Source organism: Octopus sinensis, linkage group LG2 (genome assembly GCF_006345805.1).
Source record: "Octopus sinensis linkage group LG2, ASM634580v1, whole genome shotgun sequence".
NCBI classification, from domain to species: Eukaryota; Metazoa; Mollusca; class Cephalopoda; order Octopoda; family Octopodidae; genus Octopus; species Octopus sinensis.
This window is the reverse complement of record NC_042998.1, coordinates 170,145,671-170,167,740: the sequence shown is the minus strand read 5'-3', so window position 1 is coordinate 170,167,740 and position 22,070 is coordinate 170,145,671. Positions and strand designations below refer to the sequence as shown.

At 34.5% G+C, this 22,070-nt stretch overlaps 1 protein-coding gene across 4 annotated transcripts in view; it reads right to left on the bottom strand.

The window, feature by feature from the left end:
• Window positions 1–22,070, bottom strand: part of LOC115223924 (regulation of nuclear pre-mRNA domain-containing protein 2) — a 161,517-nt gene that overhangs the window by 68,990 nt on the left and 70,457 nt on the right. For all 4 annotated transcript variants that reach the window (XM_036500386.1, XM_036500387.1, XM_029794662.2 and 1 more), the window contains exons 3-4: window positions 8,443–8,543; window positions 7,506–7,703 (exon numbers count right to left, since the gene is read on the bottom strand). In XM_036500386.1, the coding sequence (XP_036356279.1) occupies window positions 7,506–7,703; window positions 8,443–8,543 (299 nt within the window). The remainder of the gene's footprint in view (window positions 1–7,505; window positions 7,704–8,442; window positions 8,544–22,070) is intronic.

Sequence of the window (22,070 nt, the reverse complement as noted above, 5' to 3'; positions counted from 1 at the left end):
GGCACCTGTGTCGGTGGCACATAAAAAACACCATCCGAGCGTGGCCGTCTGCCAGCCTCGTCTGGCACTGTGTCGGTGGCACATAAAAACACCATCCGAGCGTGGCCGTCTGCCAGCCTCGTCTGGCACCTGTGTCGGTGGCACATAAAAACACCATCCGAGCGTGGCCGTCTGCCAGCCTCGTCTGGCACCTGTGTCGGTGGCACATAAAAACAACCATCCGAGCGTGGCCGTTTGTCAGCCTCGTCTGGCACCTGTCGGTGGCACATAAAATCACCCACTACACTCTCGGAGTGGTTGGCGTTAGGAAGGGCATCCAGCTGTAGAAACAACTGCAGATCTGACTGGACTGGTGCAGCTTTCGGGCTCCCCAGACCCCAGTTGAACCGTCCAACCCATGCTAGCATGGAAAGCGGACGTTAAATGATGATGATGATATATACATCCATATATATATATATATATATATATATATATACATCCATATATATATATACATCCATATATATACATATACATCCATATATATATATATATATATATATATATATACACATCCATATACATATATATATATACATCCATATATATATATACATCCATATACATATATATATATACATATACATCCATATATATATATACATATACATCCATATACATATATATATATACATATACATCCATATACATATATATATATATACATATACATCCATATACATATATATATATATACATCCATATACATATATATATACACCCATATACATATATATACATCCATATACATATATACACATCCATCCATATACATATATACACATCCATCCATATACATATATACACATCCATCCATATACATATATACACATCCATCCATATACATATATACACATCCATCCATATACATATATATACACATCCATCCATATACATATATATACACATCCATCCATATACATATATACACATCCATCCATATACATATATACACATCCATCCATATATATATATACACATCCATATACATATATACACATCCATCCATATATATATATATATATATATATATGTGCATCTTTCTTTCTTTCTCTCCCATTCCCTTTTTCGTCTTTTTTTCCCTCACTTAACTTGTCTCTTCCTCTCTCTCTCATTCTTCATTCTCTCTCTCCCTTTCACCATTCTTCATGGTCTCCTCGCACCATTCCCCTTCTTCTCTCTCTTCCTCTTGCTCCTCCTCCCCCATTCCCGTCATCCATCTGCGACGATACTTCCGTCGTAACTGCTTCCTGTCCTTTCTCGCCCGCCTTGCAAGGCTTCTGGTTGACAAAATTTCCCTCTCTGTCTTCCACTATAATCCAGCGTTACAATACTTTTTTCGTCTGGCGTTAACAGCCCTTCTTATCTTGTTCTCCTTGTCTTGTCTCTCACTGTTATATATTTATTTTTCCACTGTTTATATATATATTTTTTACTGTTTATATGTTTGTACTGTCGTTACCGTCTTGCTTTTTTTTACCCCTCTGCGAAAAGATCTCAGAATTTTAATTGATTTGCTTTTCGCGGGAAGGAATTTTTCTTCGAAGTATACGTCTCGCTTTTATCCTTCGAAACGTTTAGTAGATGAAATCTTAGCGACTGAAGAAGGGGATTTTTCGTTGTGCTTATTGTCCTGTATCTCTCCCTTTTTTTTGCTTGTCTTGTTCCTTGGTTTGTGTCTATGTGTTTCGTCTCTCTATGTGTTCGACGTCTTTTTGGTGTCCTGTACACATATATGCGTGTATATGTACATGTAGAGGTAGGTACGTACATATATGTTTATATATATGCATATATTCTATTTTATTAACATATATATATATATATATATATACACATCCATATATATATACACATATATATACACATCCATATATATATACACACACACACCGAAAGAATTAACAGAAGAGTGACTAAATAGTTTAAAAATAAAATTATAGCAAGAGTTATCTATAAAAGTAAAGAATCGCAAGGAACCAAACACAAATTAAATAGTTTGTTGTCTGTTATTAAAAGCCATTTCTTAATAGGTTTCCCACAGTAGCCTACAGAAAGTCTGTAAAACATAGAAAGATATGCAGATAAAGAAAGTTGAGAATATACATGCTATCTGTGAAATTATGATAACAGCTCTTTTGAAGTTTCACTATTTAAAACACTTTTTAAAAACTTTTCTTTTTTCAGGCATGTAACAAAATCTCATAGGAAAACTCCTTAAGTTCACACAATGTCCGATACCATAACTATGAATAATCTTAATTTTTAAAGGAGCCAAAAGAAAACATTTTAAGGCCAGTAATATTGTAACTAAGTGTTTAGCATAGTTTACTAACAGATCATAGATTAAAATCTTTCAAAGACATGTGTCCAGCATTAATGTAAATAACTTAATATCTCAGTAAAAAAAAACCAAAAAAAAAAACCACAATAAGTATACTGCTAGAGAGAAATAAGGGGAAAACTAAGACCGAGAACAAGACTAGACAGATCACAGTCTACAGTCTTGGCTGATAAGAAATCAAAGACAAACTCTAAAGACAAACAGCAAACCACCTCTGTAACATGCCATGTGTGCTGTATGGATATTATAGTCTTCAATTTGACAACTTGATATATATATATATATATATACTAGCTGAATTACCTAGCACTGCCTGGATTACTGCTGTTCTTATTCATATTAGTAAACAATAAATATGAAGATTTTTTTCTCAAAATCATTTCAAAATATCTGTATTTCATTAAAAAGTACCCAATCTGTAATGATAATGAGAATTTAGAACTGAAAATCTATCTTGAAGCACCTCAGGGTAAACAATATTCATTGTCTAATATTTTGTTGGTATCCAATGAATAAATTGTTATTGCTTCCAACTCATAAGCAACCAAGAGTTGGCTGTGGGATAAGTATGTAGCAGAGATGAAGTCCAACTACCTTGAGGGATTGACCTTGAGATTTGTTAATTGAAATACCAAAACTTAGTTTGACTGGAAACTGAGGCCTCTTAAATTCAAATGGAACATGCATAGGGGTATGAGAGGAAATTTTGTAATAAAGACATTTTCTTCTTTGTGACTACCTGTTATGATTGTTGGCTGTAGGTCAAGGGGCTTCATGGAAGTAACAATTAAGCGAGTTCCATTACACAGGCAAGATAGGCCAAGATTACTAAGCAACATAATGGGAGCATCCAGTTTTAGTGCCAAATTATGTGATGGTATCCAAGTGGGTTTAAGTGTGTTCAGAAATTCAACAGGGTATTGAGCAATGTGATCTTGATTGACTGTTGTGCGAATTGATGGAGAAGTCGTTTCTGATGTATCTTAACTTTTGATGTTCATGATTGAGTTTGTCAACCATTTCATTAGTTTGACCTAACATAGCTCTTTCACATAGCCAGTTTACATCAGTGTAATTGACAATCACAAATACACCGACACACACACTGTGACATACACTGACACACACACACTTTCACATGCACTCACATACATATACTAAGGCACAAACAGACATACATTTACGTAAAAAATGCACAAACACACATACTCACAGACACATATACACTCGTATACAAAATGTGTCATCATGCCGGCAGCAGCAGTGGTATAAAATGTCCTTTACTATGTGGCATATAACAAAAGTGCAAACACACACACGCTGACATCCACAACACTCACAAACAAAATGTGTAGTGGTATAAAATGTACTTTACTATGTTGTACATAACGAACACGCAAGCACACACATGCACACTGAAAGATACATAAACACTCATATACAAAGCGTCATCATCATCATGGTATAAAATGTCCTTTACTATGTCATACGTAATGAACACGAAAACACACACACTCACAGACACATACACACTCATATAAAAAAATGTGACATCATCGTGGTGGTGGTATAAAATGTCCTTTACTATAGTTGAGTATAGAAAGATTAGTTTTGAGAAAATGTTATATTGTTTTAATCCAAATGAAAATAAAAATTACATGTTTACACTCATGAGGTGTAAATTTGATTTGATTTGGTGGAGCTGTTTGAGAATGCATAGGGAACAGACAGACAGAGAAACAAAGAATATATATATATATATATATATATATATAGGCACAGGTGTGGCTGTGTGGTAAGTAGTTCACTTTCCAACCACATGGTTCAAGATTTCAGTTTCACTATGTGGCACTTTAAGCAAGTCTTCTACTATAGCCATGGGCTAACCTAAGCCTTGTGAGTGGATTTGGTAGGAGGAAAATAAAAGAAGAACATCATATATTGTGTGTGTGCATGTTTACATTCTTGTAAGTTAGCAGTTCATCAAAAGAGACTGATAGAATAAGTACCAAGCTTTAAAAAAATATAAGTAATGGGATCAATTCTTTCAATTAGAATTCTTTAAGGCAGTGCCCCAGTATGGCCACAGTCCAATGACTGACAAGTAAAAAAAGTATATATATGCATTTCTGCCTTGTTGAGTAATGAACATAAGCACTCAATGCAAACATAGAGTGCAGTAGTTTATTGAAGCCAGTCCAGTGGAGATTCCATGGTGTGCAGCCATTTCTTCACACCATACCAATAGTAACACACTACAAGATCTGAGTTATATACATATGTGTGTGTGTGTGCATGTGTGTGGATTTTGTGGTTGTATACTCTTCCTGTTGCCAGCCATTACATATTTTTACATGTATGAGATTTTATATTCCACAGGTCTTTGAAAGTACAGAGTGACTGGCCAATATATCAACAATGAATATAAACATTATCTCCATTTCGCTCAGGCAGAGATAAACCATAGAATATCAACATTCACATGCATATACAAATGAGTTTTATCTTTTATTTTACTTGTTTCAGTCATTGGTCTATGACTATACTGGGGCACTACCTTGAAGGGTTTTAGTCAAATGAATCAACCCCAGTCCTTTCTTTTTTTAAGTCTGAGGTTGCATTGGTTTCTTTTGCAGAGCTGCTAAGTTACAGGGTTGTAAACAAACCAACACGGGTTGCCAAGCAGTGGTGGTTAGGAACCACAAACACGCACACACACAACAGGTTTCTTTCAGTTTTGTCTAACAAATCCACTCACAAGTCTTTGGTCAGTCCAGGGTTATATTAAAAAGATGCTTGCCCATTGTGCCAAGCAATGGCACAGAACACAAAACCAAACCATGTGGTTGGGAAGCAAGCTTCTTACCACACAGCCATGCCTGCACCTCTAAAGCATGCTCATATACATTTGTGTATGTGTACAACCACCAATACATTTTATGAATATATAAGAACAACTACCAGCAATGAAAACAACTTCAGTAATCTACAGAAAATACAATTTTAAATATATATACTGTCCAAAGACTCAAATATCATCAGGGCAGACATCATTTAACCATCCAGGAATACAAGAACTGCACACCAAATGGGATCACTTTGTCCTAATCAATCAAATCGCATGATGATTTTTTTTTTTTAATCAACAGACAAATTCTGAAAGGAACAGTTGATTATATCAACCAAAGTACTTTCTCTGGTAGTTTACCAAACTGGTGAGAGATGAAAAGTATGATGAATTAGTATCATCATTTAATGTCTGCTTTCCATGCTGGCATGGGTTAGACGGTTTGACCGAAACTGGTAAGCCGGACAGCTGCACCAGACTCCAGTTTGATTTGGCATGGTTTCTATAGCTGGATGCCCTTCCTAACACCAATCACTCCAAGAGTAATGGGTGCTTTTTACGTGCCACCAGCAACAGCCATGATTACAATTTCTTGGGTGCCATTTACCAGCAATGGTCATGACTACAATTTCACAAGTGAAATTCAAACAGAACTAAATGCTGCAAGGTAGTTTTTTTTTTATGTGCTGTGACCTAATGATTTTGTTCATTTCATGTTGCTACACACATAAATCTCTCTCTCTCTCTGGTATCATTATCATTGATTTAATGTTGCCAACCCTCATCTGTTTCCAAGGAAAGTACTATTTCTTCATAGCCCAACCTTCATGGATAGTGGGAAAGAAAGCCACAGCTTGTATGGCAGTGACATTAATTTACAAGTATCACATGGTGTTGTGAGTGGAAAAACAAAAACACACATCCATGTGCACACTAACACATAGTTGTTAGGGACTTGGAAGTTTCTAGCTGTTAATCAACTAGGAACTTTAGCATGTGTGTAAGCAGATATTGTAAAGGAAACTCTAAACAGTGAAATCTGAAAGTATAGTTAGAGGATGTGTCACATTTAGAGAAGAGTAGGTCAAGTAGGATCTGTTACATAAGAAATATGACCTTGAAAGAAATTAAGCAGAATATAAGTTAGAAGGAAAAAAAAATCAAACGGATATCAAAGCTATCAAATGACATGGGGACACATTTTGAAAAACAAATGAGGTTAAAACTAATCAAAGAGATACTGACATGTTTCAGGTTGCTTTTTCTGAAGAAGGAAGTGAAACTCATCCCCACAAAAGAACAAAATGTTCCTCAATTCCACTATTACTAATTTCACAACTTCTACCATCTGTGATGCGTATTTACAACTGGAGGAGTGTGTTTGAATTGAATATGTGGCACCATTGACATGATATGTGCCATTCACTATTTAGCTTACTGTTGGGAATGGTGGATCACAAAGCAGATACAGCTATAAATAATTTGCCAAAGGCTGCCCATGAGACTCAAACCCACATCTCTTATACATTTGACAGGTGGTCTATCACTGGATTACAACAATCCTTTGAATTTCTTTGTCCATTTTAGAAACTTACCTGCAAGAATTCAATGTTGCTGATATCATCAGAACCCATAAACTTTGAGAGAAAGTGAAATATTTCTTTACTGGAACAGTGAAACTCAAAGCAGATAAAGCTATAAAAAATAGCATGTGAATATTAGGTTGAAAAAACCTTTTGAATAGGAAAAGTTGAAGATGCCTGTAGACTTGAACTCACATCTATAAATATTATTTATAGTTTTATCTGCTTTGTGATCCACTAGCTCAAAAAGGAACTATTTCACACTCTCCTGAAGTTTATCAATTCTTATGATGTGAAGTGGGAAAATATTTTAAATTACAAGGAAACAGCAAACAAAGTGGTGGACACACCACAGAACACTTAAGAGGACTTAAGACAAGACAGAATAGGTAGTCTCTAAGGTGAGATATCACATTGAAATACTTAAAAAAAAATATTGCATAGCAAAGATATATGACTCCTAGTATGGAGGGGAGGGGAGTTTAAAACAATGGTGATGATGAACTATATAAAGAATGCATGTATGAACAATTGTCTTATTGAAGGCCAAAAAGTATTCCAACATCTTTTAAACAAGGGATAAAGTGAATGCCTTGCAATACAAAATAATAATAAATAAAACTGTCACTCCCTCTGCCTATTATATTCCAAGTAAGAAAATAGGGAACTTAAAGAAAAAGCAAATAACCTTGAGTTAGTTGTGATTGTTGAGTTGGTTGTTGCTGCTGAATTTTCGAATGGTGCACTTTTGTTGGTTGCATTTTTGTTGATTGCACTTTAGTTGATTGCAATTTTGATTGCAATGATTTCAGCTTGGGTGACAAAGATGTGTGACCATGTCGGTGTTGTGAAAGGTGCTGCTGATGTTGATAATGAGCATCATTCTCTACAAACAGAAAAAAATAAAGAAATGTTAAAAAAAAAAGAAAGAGATAGAATCATCTGCTGAATGCATTTCAGTCTATAAAAAACTTCTCAAGTTTTAAATGTGACAAAATATGAAAAGAGAAAGGAGAAAAAAAAAGACAGTAAAACTTGATCATATTTCAATAGACAATTTTAAACTAAAAACTATTGTTAGATAAATATTATTGCAGAAGCATATTTTTATCATCAATAGTAAACATTTGTTTACAGCAGATGTATCCATTGTCCTGGCAATGTCATTCAATACTGTCTTATAGGCAATGAACACAATGGTAAATAGTTAAATAGTGCAAGCTCTTGCCTTTGAACAAACACTTGAGATGACTGTTGGAAATATGAGACTTACTATGAAAAGAATGAATGTGAACAGAGATAAACATTTTACTAACTACGTATGCTTCAGACTAAAATGCATTAAAAGAATAAGACAAAAACAATGATGATCTTAGGTGAATAAATCCTAAAAACAACAGAACTAAATTCTTTTCCACTGATATGCCATATGTGGAAAATAATGCCTGTAACATTTTGACCGATTTGACAATCCAGACAACATGTATCTGACATTAACTAATATGATTTATTCCCAAGACAATTTAGAAAAAATAAGCATGAAAATAATGGTGAAACAAGCCACAAAATTGTACCTTATTTGTTGACAAATTTTCTTTTCTATAAAATAAAAGTATCTAACTTACCTAATATATCTTTTAGTTCAGATGTAAAGCTGGAATCATAAACATTGCGTTCTTCCCATATACTAAATATCCGACTCACATTTGATTTTATGGTTGTGTCTCTAGAAACAAAAAAAAGAAGAAAAAGTGTAGTCACAAATTGTACATTAAAAAATAATGAAAATAATTACAATTAATTAACTTGACAGAAGCATTTGTGGCAATTATTTTAAAAACCCAAATAATCAATCATATCTTTTATGTCCAAGAGTTGGTTTTGACCAGTCCATTCTAGTTGTCTCTGATTAATAGTTAGAAAGTTTTAAATAATTTTTAATAGAATTAATCTTTCCTTCTCCTCTCAATCCAGTTGCTATGGTGACAAAGCTTAATAACATTAAATCTCTGTTAATCTTTGTAAATAAATGATTCATTTCTTTATATAAATATTCCACTTATTAGTAGTACTAAATATCTTCATGAGTTAAAAAGTTAAAGGCTTTTTCCCTAAATATCTTTTTATTGACATCAAAAGAACTTACAAGCCTTTGAGAGAAAATGGGATGATTCTTTTTTGGAATTGGTTCTTGAAGTACATAAAGCTACAAATAACGGCACATAAATACTGGGTTGAAAAACCCTTTCAGATATTATTTATAGCTTTATATGTACTTCAAGAACTAATTCCAAAAAAGAATTATTTCACATGCTTTTGACTTCATGTTGGTAAAAATAAAGTTTCTAAAATGGAAAGAGAAATTCAAAGGATTGCTTTGGCTCAATGGTAGAATGCTTGTCACGTGAACTGGAGATGTAAGTCCCATGGGTAACCTTCAATTTTTTCTATCCAAAAGAAATTTTCAATCCAATATTTACATGCTGTTATTTATAGCTTTGTAAGTACTTAGAGACCAATTCCAAAAAAAGAGTATCATTTATTCCATGCTCTCTCAAAAATTTACAAATTTTTATAAATATCAATAAAAAAAAAAAATTTGGGAAAAGCCTTTAACTTTGTAACTTCAGAGAAGATATTTACTACCAACATGAAGTGAAATATTTATATAAGGAAATGGATTGATTATTTACAAATCTAAATACAAAGGCTGACAGAAATTTTGTAACTTAGCCAAAAGTGAAAATCTGATGAATCAGAACTATATGTTTTTCAATACTTATCAACCACTGAACTGAAGTTACCAGTGAACTTAGATGGTTTGCCATGGAAGAACACACAGGGATACAAAACTTCATTTTCTGAAGATTGAATTTAGAACCTGCTTTGGGAACTTAGTAGGATACATAATTAAGAGTACTAAAAATAAAAATTTAATAAATAGACTATGGACACCTTTGATTTCTATTTTACTATACTGGACCCTTATAACCATTTTAAAAAAAAAGCTCTTTTGTATTCGTGTAATTAAATATTATTAGGAATTCTATTAAAAAGTTGTTAAAATACTTTTGTGTATTGTACAATTTACTGTACAAAAACTTGAACAAAATCATACATGGAAACCCAAGGGTCAAATAGATCCCAGTTGAGAACCACTGGTCTAACTAATCTTTACTATATTAGGATTTCTCTTTTGCTTTCCTTTACTGCTGTTGTGAGATTGAGGTGTCACAGTCAGAGCATAGAATGTTGTCATTTATGTTGTGGTATATATATATATAGCTTTTATTCTTTTGCACATGTCATTTAACTGCGGCCTTGCTGGAGCACTGCCTTAAAGGCTTTTTTTAGTCAAAGAAATCACTCCCAGGACTTATTCCTTGTAAGCCTAGTACTTATTCTATCAGTTCCTTTTGCCGAACCACTACGTTACAGGGAAACAAACACAGACACAAAGAAACACACAAATATATATGTATATACGACTATATATGACAGGCTTCTTTCAGTTTTCATCTACCAAATCCACTCTCAAGACTTTGGTCAGCCCAGGGCTATAGTAGAAGGCACTTGCAATGGGACTGAACCCGGAACCATGTGGTTGGGAAACAATGCAGAATAAACAAGCAGGCACATCCCACACAGTGCAAGTGGAATACAACATACATGTGGTCCTCCACACTGACAATACATATCTGTTTGCTCAAGTTGGCAACCAAGTGACTTAAATTTATTATGATCAACAACTGTTTTGTTTACCAAAATGTCTTTATTACTGTATTTAATATTCAACCATACAAGCTGATACATGTTTGTGTTTATAAGTGTATAGCAAGGATTTCATCTTTTATGTAGGTTTTTGTGTATGTATACACACACCACTATGCACATATAATTGAACTATGGCTCTCCTCTCTCTCTCTCTCACATGCATGCACTGTCATAATTTTCATGTTGGCTTTCCTATGCTGGCATGGGATGAAGTTACTTTTGAAGCAGTGCTTTTTAATCAGATGCCCTTTCTGATGTCAACCCTTTTAGTTGCTGCCTGTGACATGCAGGGATATGATGTACTTATTTAAAAAGTTGGAATGCAGAAACATTATTTATATACATTATAGCATTGTTTAACATTCATCTTCTGTGCTCGAAGAAGGACTTTATGGTTAAATGTCTTTACCTGTAAAACCCTCACCTGTTTTACAAGTAAGGAATTTTTATATTTCACAGGATTTTAAAAGCAGAGTGACATCATGTCTGCATCAGCTCTGCTTTACTCAAAAGGTAACATGCGAAATATCAATATTCATGCATGCATACACACGACAACCTTGATATAGTTTCCAGCTAGATGTAGTGTACAAAAGAGAAGACTGCACAGGTAAGGTGAGGTAATGCATATGAGTGAGGACAGCTGCATAAAGAAGTGCCAAAATCTAATTATGGAGGAAATGTGGGAGATGCAGACCCAGAAAGACATGGATGAAGTGGCAAGAAATGATCTTCAACTGTTGAGCCTCACAGAGATGACAAGGGACCAAGACTTCTGGTGATTTGCAGTGCTTCAGAAGACACATCAAGCTAAGTAAAATTGTGGCCATCCATACATATAGGTGTGTTTTACAGCCATGCCTCAACCACAATCCACCCTCTGTCAAAGCTCTCCCACAAACCCAGCTCCCAACCATCTCATCACCTATGATCAACACCAGTGCAGGGCCTTCCACTTCCCCTCATGTGCCTATCTGCACATTCATGCCTTCACGTATCTAGCCCTCCCAACCACTCCAATTTCTCTCACCATCACTTGCTACAGTCACTTCATCCCAATCTCTAAACATCTCCCTTCACATTCTTATTGAACATCCTCCTCTATCTTCACTGTACCACTTATCCCCACTGCCCACTGTTCCAATGCAGCTCCAACACCTATTTTTCTCTCACCCTGACAGTCTCTCTCCATCCTTCTAATTCTATCTCCCCTTTCTCTCATGTTTCCTACTGGGGTAGCCAAATACCTCCTCTAAGTAAGACACCTACCTCTATCCCTCTATTATATTCTAATCTCACCTGGCACAGCCACTTTCTTCAATTCTACTCCTTTTCCAAGCTGAAGGGTCTTTACTTTGCAAGTTATATAGCAACACCTGTGATGTTGGTACCACATAAAAAACAGCCAGTACAATCTGTAAATTGGTTGATGTTAGGAAGCACATCCAGCCGTAGAAAGCATGCCAAAGCAGACAATGAAACTTGGTGCAGTTCTCCAGTTTACCAGCTCCTGTCAAACTGCTTAACCCATACCAGCATCAAAGATGGACATTGAATCATGATGATGAAATGTGTATGTGTGTGTACCCTTATCTTGACATCACATGAATGCTGTGAACAAGCATCACTGTCATACAAGCAATATTTGTCTTCAGTCTTCCGTGAAAGACATATTTGGTTGGAGGTAAATATTACCAGGCTTGGAAACAATTGAGAATTAGTAACAGGAAGGATATTTGATTAGAGAAAAATCTACCCTACCTTGTGCCTGACCAATGCAAGCAGGGAGAAATAGACGTTAAACAATGATTCTTTATATATATATATATTATATATATATATATATATATATATATATATATTATATATATATATATATATATATATATATATATATATATATATATATATATATATATATGTATGTATATCAAACACACACATATTTTTTTTCTTTTTTCCTTGCTTCAGTCATTTGACTGTAGCTATCATTCTGAAGCACTGCCTTTTAGTCGAACAAATCAACCACAGAATTTATTCTTTGTAAGCCTGGTACTTATTCTCTCGGTCCCATTTACTGAACTGCTAAGTTATGGGGATGTAAACACACTAACATCAGTTGTCAAGCAATGGAGGGGGGGGGGGGCAAACACAGACACACACATATGATGGACTTCTTTCAGTTTCAGTCTACCAAATCCACTCACAAAGCTTTGGTCAGCCCAAGGCTATAGCAGATGACACTTTCAGTCCCACATGCAGTGGGACTGAACCCTGGACCATGTGGTTGGGAAGCAAGCTTCTTACCACACAGCCACACCTATGTAATTTTTATATGATTTTAGTTCCATCTATACTGAACCCTTTAGCATTTAAACGAGCCATATCTGGACCAAATATTCAATATGTTTTATGCTCAAACAACTCAGATCGAACCTATCACACCTACCCTACAATGTCATTTTAAAAATAAACAATCTCACCATCAAAATCTCATAGCTATGAGATATTAAATGATTAATTCAAAACAATGTGAATAAATAAGCATTACATATCTGAATGCTAAAGGGTTAAATGATAACATTTAGCAATGTAAATCATTTTCTTCATTGTATGTACCTGTGCATGCACACACAACACACACACACACACACATATACTGTACATATAGCAAATAATATAGTATACTACCAGATATAGCCAGCATTGCTCGGATTTAAATGGCATAGTTTGTATATATGGTACAGTTAAGTTGAAACATGTGATAGGGTGAAGTGCAGCATTGACAACAAAACATTTGCAGAATAAATGAAGGGCTAATTTGACTAAGTGACATGTCATGCATCTGTTTGGAAGATTCCAGGCCTTAACCATGCCATCAGAAAGTGGGTGGAAGGTAACTGATTTCTGAATGCACTAAAAACCTCTTAGTGTAATGTAGTCTCCTTTGTGACTGTCAGTGCTGCCGCTACCATGCTGAACAATCAGCAGACAGGAATTACATGCATGTGATAAATTAAGCCTGTGGGCACACTCAACAGCACCACATGAAAGAAATCTATATGAAGGAAATGACGTGGTAAGGAGGGGTGACAAGAAAATGCTTGGAAACAACACTGTCAAGCAATATTTCAGTTTGGGATCAATAGCTGTGACTCAACCAGGCACTCCTCTGTATAAACAGCATGTGACCATTGTGAGGACAACTCAACTCCCAAACAAAAACATTTCTGCATGCAGCTTTGGAGTACACAAGGTCACATTAAGGACATGGTCTCTAACAAATGTGGTTGGGTCACGTGACATTGGATTACTGACGTGGCTGGGAATCAATAGTTGTGGCTCAACCATGCACTCTTTCGCATAAACAGTGTGTGACCATTGTGAGGACAACTCAGCTTCTAATTTTGCATGCAGCATCCAGACACGCAAGGTTACAATAAGGACACAGTCTCTAACTAACATGGTTGGGTCTTAGACCCCATAAATTAGTAGGCTAATGTACATGCAATATTTCGGTTTGTAATCAATAGCTGAATAATATTTGTATGGGCTTCATCTATGCTTTGAAGGAAGAATTTGATACTAAAGCTAAAAGAAAATAGTTGAATAACTGCTCAGGATTTAACATATTTTAGCATATTTTTCAAAATAAACATAGTTCATTCCAAACAGTTTTTATTCTAACAAATTGCTACAATTGGTACAACAGGAACAGGTTATTATTGCTATCACAGACAATGGAGTTTGAAGTCTACACTGGTTTAACCATTTAACACAACCTACTTGTATCATTTCAAATGTGGATTAATCACCCTGGACATAAAGGAGACAATCAGTTTCTGAAAGTTATTTCGCAGAGTTACCTCCCTTCTCTACAGTAGTTGTAAAACCACAAGAAAGGGGGTTTTCTGCTCTGAGGGACCCCATTACTCATTATGTCAGAAATTTTAAGAGTTTAAAACCATCTCTGGAACATAAATAATATATGTTCCCAGTTTGGAGAAAATCAGTTGCGAACTTCAGAAGTTATGCAGGTTTACACACACACACAGTCCAAGAGAATTTTCAAGCTGAAATTAATAACATTGCCTTCATTAGCTAAAGAAGGGCCATTGGCAAATATGATGAATTCTGCTGCTCCATTTGAAAATAAATAAATAAAAATCATGCAAATACCCAATTACTCTATTAGCTAATATATCAATTTAGACAAGGCAAAAAAGCATTAAAGTTTGTGAAGAGAGAATAATGAGAATGGTAAATGAGAAAGGAATATAATGATCTCAGATATGATATAAATTTAAAAAACTGAATGAAATTCTTGATAATGATCTAACAGAGCTTTATGTTAGAAGTTTGCATTTAATCTTCACTGGTTGGGTAAAACAAAATTATTTGCCAAACTTTGATTTCATTTGAGATTCTTTCAAGATAAATTGAATTTATTCAATCTTAATAATTAATGTTAATTTTCCATACCAGAATATGATGGAGAAGGGGAAAAGAGATTTATACACAACTGTTAAAGGAGATTTTAGAATATATTGGCCTGTTATATTGATGCCTCAAGCAGTGAATACATCTGTTACAGTTGAGCAGAGTCACTCCGCAAAGGCATTCATATATTTAGCAAGTAGTAATGCATCCAAAGAAGATTACATAAAAATTCATCTCATGAAAGCATGGGTTGTTCTTAAGGTTTCAGTGTCACCTGGAAGCCATCAGTGATATTAGGAGAAATTTCTTCCATGCCACTATGGAATCAATGCAGCTGTACTGGTTCAATATGCAGACACTCACTGGACACTGAGGCAAGACTAGGTAGAACTTACATTCACACATTACAGGTTGTTTTGAATATCTTGTAGAAAAGCATTTCACCAAAGATTGTATAGTAGTCTTCTTACAATCATTAGAGAGAGATGCATGCTTTTTCAGGACACTGCTGAAGTGTTAAGCAAGAACTCATTAGTTATACATTACTATGGACACCCAAACATGGATATACAAGGACTTTCTATCTAGCAAAATCCTTCATTGGCAGCTCTGAATGGACATTGGGTGTTGCCCTAATGACTTCCTGAGTATTGTGTGGGATCATGGTGAATGAGGTGATTGAATTTGGGCAAATCCAAGGAAGCTTGACCACCCAGACAAGACTCCTGTACTGTCAACTACTCATTAATAATATTCCAAGAGGAAAAGAACTATGTAAATAAGGAGAAATGTCACAAAGGAAAACAGTATTAAAAGATCGTTCTTGACCTAACTTATGTGATAGACAATTATCAAATTACAATAGTTAAGTTTTCAATAGCTGAAAACTATTATCAAGTGTTGATAAACTGAAAAACAAAATTAAGAAACTGCCTTGAATAAGACTTGAATAAGAGGCAATCAAAGAAAAGACATACAATATGTCTATGTTTATAAAATAACAAACTCCATTTATTCTCTTTCCATTCTGAAGTCTTTCATGTTTTGCTAAATAAAAAAAAAAAAACCTCATACTGGTTTCAAAACAATCACTGATAAAATGGTAACCCTTTCCCTGCTGTGTCTGTCCCTTTGTTACAGCTTGAAAGAATTAACAAGATTATAAAGATTATTCAGAAGAAACACACACACACACATTCTCAAGTTAAATTGTTCTTGGGTATCTGTTAAAGCAAATTTATTCACTATAATGTATGTCAGAGAGATGGTATTGAATAAAACAAAAACAATGGTACAAGAAGAAATACCAGTCTACAACCAGTACAGCTATCACTTTCACCATCAAAGCCACCTATCTACCTCTCCTCAAAAATGATTTTATAGCCATATTTTCATGCTGGTTTAAGCCAGTCAAACAAGCAAAATACTACATCTGTTTCCCTTAACCTCTTATTATCCTCTTCACAAAACTTTTAGGATAATTTGAGTATTTCCCTCTCTATGTTTTCTCATCTTAGTAGTTTGCTTTTCCTTTTTCTTTTTATTGTATTACATTCAGTCCACAGATCTTCAAAATACCTCAGCAACACTTACAACTATTTAACTCTTGATATAAACCCAAGACTGTCACTGGTTCTTTCATGTAAAACTACTTTATTTTTCAAGTGATTGATATATAAATCAAAACTTTACATTCTATTTTTAAGCAAGAAGCTTTCTGGTAATTCAAACAAATAATGAAAACCTCTATATTTCCAATTATCTTGACAATTCTTTTAAATATATACAATGAACTTCATTAAAAATATTCTAATACAGAAATTTGAATTGATTTCTTTTATCTTTTAATTTTGCTTGTTTCAGGCATTGGACTGCACCACCTTTGAATGTTTTTAATTTGAAGGATTGACCCGAGTCCTTTTTTTTCCTCTCTTTCAAGCATAGTACTTATTTTGTTGGTCTCCTTTGTCAAACTTCTAATTCATGGAATAACACCAGCTGTCAAACTGTAATTGGGGGGGGGGGGGCAAACAAAGACACACATGTACTTAGATATAAATATACCAGGCATACATACATACATACAAATATGATGGACTTCTTTCAGTTTCCATCTACCAAATCTACTCACAAGGCTTTACTCAGCCTTGAACTTACAGAAGACACTTGCCAAGGTGCCAAGTAATGGGACTACACTCAGAACCATGTGGTTGGGATTTTCTTTCTCTTCTACAATCTCCAGTTTTTCTTTTTTCTTATGCAAGACTTGAGAAACATTTACTTGTCCAAAAATTTTACATTTCTGTTTTACTCAAACTATTGCAAATGGTATTCAGTTAACTTTTGTATTAATGATCATAATCATTCTCAATTACATGTTAATCTTAATTTGCTTAAATACACTAAGGATTATTTTGACAGCAATTTAAAACAAAGATTACAGAGAAACTAACTTGATATTTAAAAAAAGGATTATAGGAAAGATTTCATTTCTACAGGGTTCTCAAGTCACAGACACATTTGTACGGTTAAAAAGCTTGATTTGCAACCACGTGGTTTCAAATTCAGTCCCACAGTGCAGCACCTTGGGTTAAGTGTCTTTTACTAAAGCCCCGGGACAATGAATACTCTGTGAGTGAATTTGGTAGATGGAAACTGTAGAAGCCCATTATATGTGTTTGTTGTCTTTGTGTTTGTGTTTATTCACACCCACCACATGACAACTGATGTTGGTTTGTTTATGTCCCAGTAACTTAGCAGTTTGACAAAAGAGACCAATAGGGTAAGTATCTGACTTAAAAAATAAGTACTGGGGTTAATTTATTTGACTAAAAACCTTTCAAGGAAGTGCCCCAGCATGGCCACAGTCCAGTGACTAAAACAAATAAGAGATGAAAGGTACCAAATTACTTCTTTAAAAATCTTTTTTAACAGTTTTTCAAGTTTGCAAGGACAAGACAATTTATTTGTTGAGTGAAACCCAAGATAGACTTAAATGAGCATAGTTAGGTACCTTATTCAATGGTACAATTAAATTAATGACTGTATGAAAAAGTTTCAGTAAAAAAAAGTTTTATAAAAATGTAGACAGAACAAAATATAATCTGGATGACAAAAAATTATCTTGCAAAACATAGGTACAGGAGTGGCTGTGTGGTAAGTAGCTTGCTTACCAACCACATGGTTCCAGGTTCAGTCCCACTGTGTGGCACCTTGGGCAAGTGTCTTCTACTATAGCCTCAGGCTGACCAAAGCTTGTGAGTGGATTTGGTAGACAGAAACTGAAAGAAGCTCATCGTATATATGTAGATATATATGTATGTTTGTGTATGTGTGTCTGTGTTTGTTCCCCCAACATCGCTTGACAACCGATGCTGGTGTGTTTATGTCCCCGTAACTTAGCAATTCGACAAAAGAGACCGATAGAATAAGTACTAGGCTTACAAAGAATAAGTCCTGCAGTCGATTTGCTCAACTAAAAGCAGCGCTCCAGCATGGCCACAGTCAAATGACTGAAACAAGTAAAAGAATATATATATATATATATATATATATACTTAGTGGTTCAGCAAAGAGACAACTAGAATAAGTATTAGTAAAAATAAGTCCTGAGGGTCTAATTGTTTGTCAAAAACACTTCAAGATGGTGCTCCAGCATGGCTGCAGTCAAATGACTGAAACAAAATAATAAAAGGAAGAAAAACATTTGAAGTCTAGGTGTTATGTTTTACCTGTGCCTTTTAAACTTGTGATAAAGAAATGTAAGGTTGCAGTACCACAAACCTTTGTAGAGACAGTGTTCATCTCATTAAAGAAGTTATTCAGACACTGATTTAAATGAGGTTCATTGACATGAATATACAATATAATATATGCATACAGAATTTATAGTAGAAATCGTCAGAGGGAGACATTAGATAAAAGCATATTAGACTTTCTGAGAATGCCAAGTGGTGCAAAGGAAATTATGCAACATAGAATGAAAGGAAATATGCAGTTATGCTCATCAACAGACACGGAAAAGAAGCTTTATAATACTGTCACGGTGCTGCCACACCATCTCATCTGTGACACCCGATGTTTCCAAATATGTGCTTACTAGTTGTGCTTCCAGTTTTACTTATTCCAATTCTACTACCAGTGCCTTCCAGAATTAACTCATAAATCTTGAGAATTTAACAAACAATCACTCATATCTTTTGTTCCAGCTTCCTAATTCTCTTCAATTTTCTCCATTTCTTGCCCTCATATAATGATTTACAACCACATTTAGGGCTAATTATATTATCTAACTCTCAGAAATCACAGGCTACTTTCAGCATGTTACCTGAAAAGCTAACCGTCTTCAATTAAAGACGACGCTGGTACATTTAGTATAGTTGACTGACTGAGATCTCATGACAGTTCTATGTTCCAATCAATTTCATCTTGGCATATCATACTTGACTGCTTCTTTGGCACTGCTCCATTTTTCAGTCACATCTGAACCCCCTCCTGATGCCAACAAGTACTTTAGTTTGAGCCATATCAAAATTAATTCTTAGTTTCAAATTCTTTCTGACTTTCTCGAGAACTAAAATAAACAAATATGGGCTGGGGACTAAAACTTGATATATGCTTACTTGTAGAGTAAATCCTTACTTTCTACATTAGTATCCTTATTCCTACATTTGATACCTTCAAGGCCTGGAAGTTCTTTCAAGTCATTCCTTCATACCATACATGCATTCTTATTGTTCAATACTTAAGTCAACAAATAGACATAAGAGCACATGGTCTTCCCCTGGTGGACAGCTATCATGACAAGACAATCCCTTCTAGATTAAGTTAAGATCTGAAAGTTTTGAATATACATCAGAGAGTAAAAAAGGTTTACAGAGTATATACATTTATTTTTTTTTTCTTTTGCACAATATGAAGTTCATAAAGTTTCTAATCATTGGTAGCCATGTATAGCACTATTTCATCCTTCTTTGGAATTATCAGCACAGCATAACTTGAGACAAATGAATTAAGCTAAATTCAACATTTTATGAAGTTAGACATATCTTAAAAAGAGAAAAATAGTTTAGAGTTTAAAGGCATTCCTGATCATTACTATTTTTTTGCTATCTTATTTTCATTAGAACTTTACCACAGATTCTTCTTGCAGTTATATTAGCAGAATTACTGCATCTATAGCTCTACATCCGAATGCAAGCTGAAAATGTACTTGACTAAATTCACTATCCTGTAGTAAATCAATTAATTTAAGAACATATCTCAAATACATTACTTTTATATTGTAACATTTGATAGCGATATTATCTTGTGATCTGTGAGGATAATAAATCCTTGCACAATCTTACTGGTTGTGAGTGAGTAATGTGATACCAACCAGCTTGAGGTTCCTAACATACATCAAGGCTAGTTAATGAAAACTTAAGGTTTTCAATACCCAACCTTGAAACACACCTCTTTGATTGAAACTGGCCCAATAGTTACACTATTCAGAAGATGGTTTTAAGCACACAAAAATATGAGCAAGATACTAGTTAATGACCTCAATTTCACAAACAGACCAACAATATTATGAAAATGTACACTTCTGAAGGGAATGTTTATATAGCATTGCTTCATCTAAACAATAATACAATAGTGACTGCATCAGAGAAATAGCAACAATTCAGATTATCTAATCATAAATAATTTCATGAATATCAAAGCAGTAATGCTTAAATAAATATCCCTATTAAAATCAGCATAAAATCCTGCTTTGGGTCACAAAGTTTGGAGCAATGTCAAAAGCCAAAAATAAAAGAAAGTGTTAAAACTGAGCAGAGGAAATGTATGTTGTTTTGCAAAGCCATGCCATCAGATGAGTACAAGATATTAATCTAACAATGATGACAGAACTGAATTATCTCAGAACAGAATACTATATATATATATATATATATATATATATATATATATATATATATATATATATATGTTTGTTCCTTCTTGAGACATGCCTGGCTTTTAAGGGCTGGTTTCCCGGTTTCCTTGGCGTATAGGTTCCCAACCTGGATGGAACACCAGTCCGTCACAGGTGAGCTGCAAGATGCAGGAGGGAAGAGTGAGAGAAAGTTGTGGCGAAAGAGTCAGCAGACATTCGCCATTACCTTCTGCCAGAGCCACATGGAGCTTAGGTGTTTCGCTCATAAACACACACATCACCCAGTCTGAGATTCGAACCCGCGATCTCTCGACTACAAGTCTGCTGCTCTAACCACTAGGCAATGTGCCTCCACACACACACACACACGCACACACACACACAACAAGGGAGACACTATATGGTCATTTGACCTGCTAGAAATAGCAACCATATCTTACCCTCTTCAAAAAAAGAAAACAAAACAAAACACAAAACCCGATATGTTATAGTTCCTAACACACAAAACAATAGAATGGCTGAGATAGTCATGTCAGCAACGCTTAGTCAGTGCTGGCTTTAAGCTAAAAGCAACAATAATAACCGTCTATAAGAAAACAAAATGCAGCAGGTTTCATTAGATAAAATGCAATACAACCCTGTTGTGATTAATCTAAATTATCAACACAGTGAGACAATTTTACAGTTGAAGAGATGTTTTGTGCAATGTGCTATCAAGTAAGACTTCACAGACTCATTATTTAGTACTGCAAAACAAATATATGAACAAGCTAAAAAATATTAATAATAAAATAAAAATAAAGAAAAAGAATGGAAGGAATAATATTTTTAAGTGGTGATAAATGCTTTAAAAAAAATCTGTTAGAACTACAAATGGAATTTATTGAAATTATAGAATACACTGGTATTGAACCAATATGTTTAACTTGGCTAACTCAGTAAAACAGTATTTTAATTAGAGAAAATGTAAAATGCTTAGCAATCTTAAAATATTGCAACGAATAAATAAAATAATGTTACCATTAGGAAAGAAAATAAGAAAACAATTGTTTAGTTCAGAAATGTTTTAAATATACATGTATTTAAAGAAATTAATTATATAAAAATAATTTAACACTT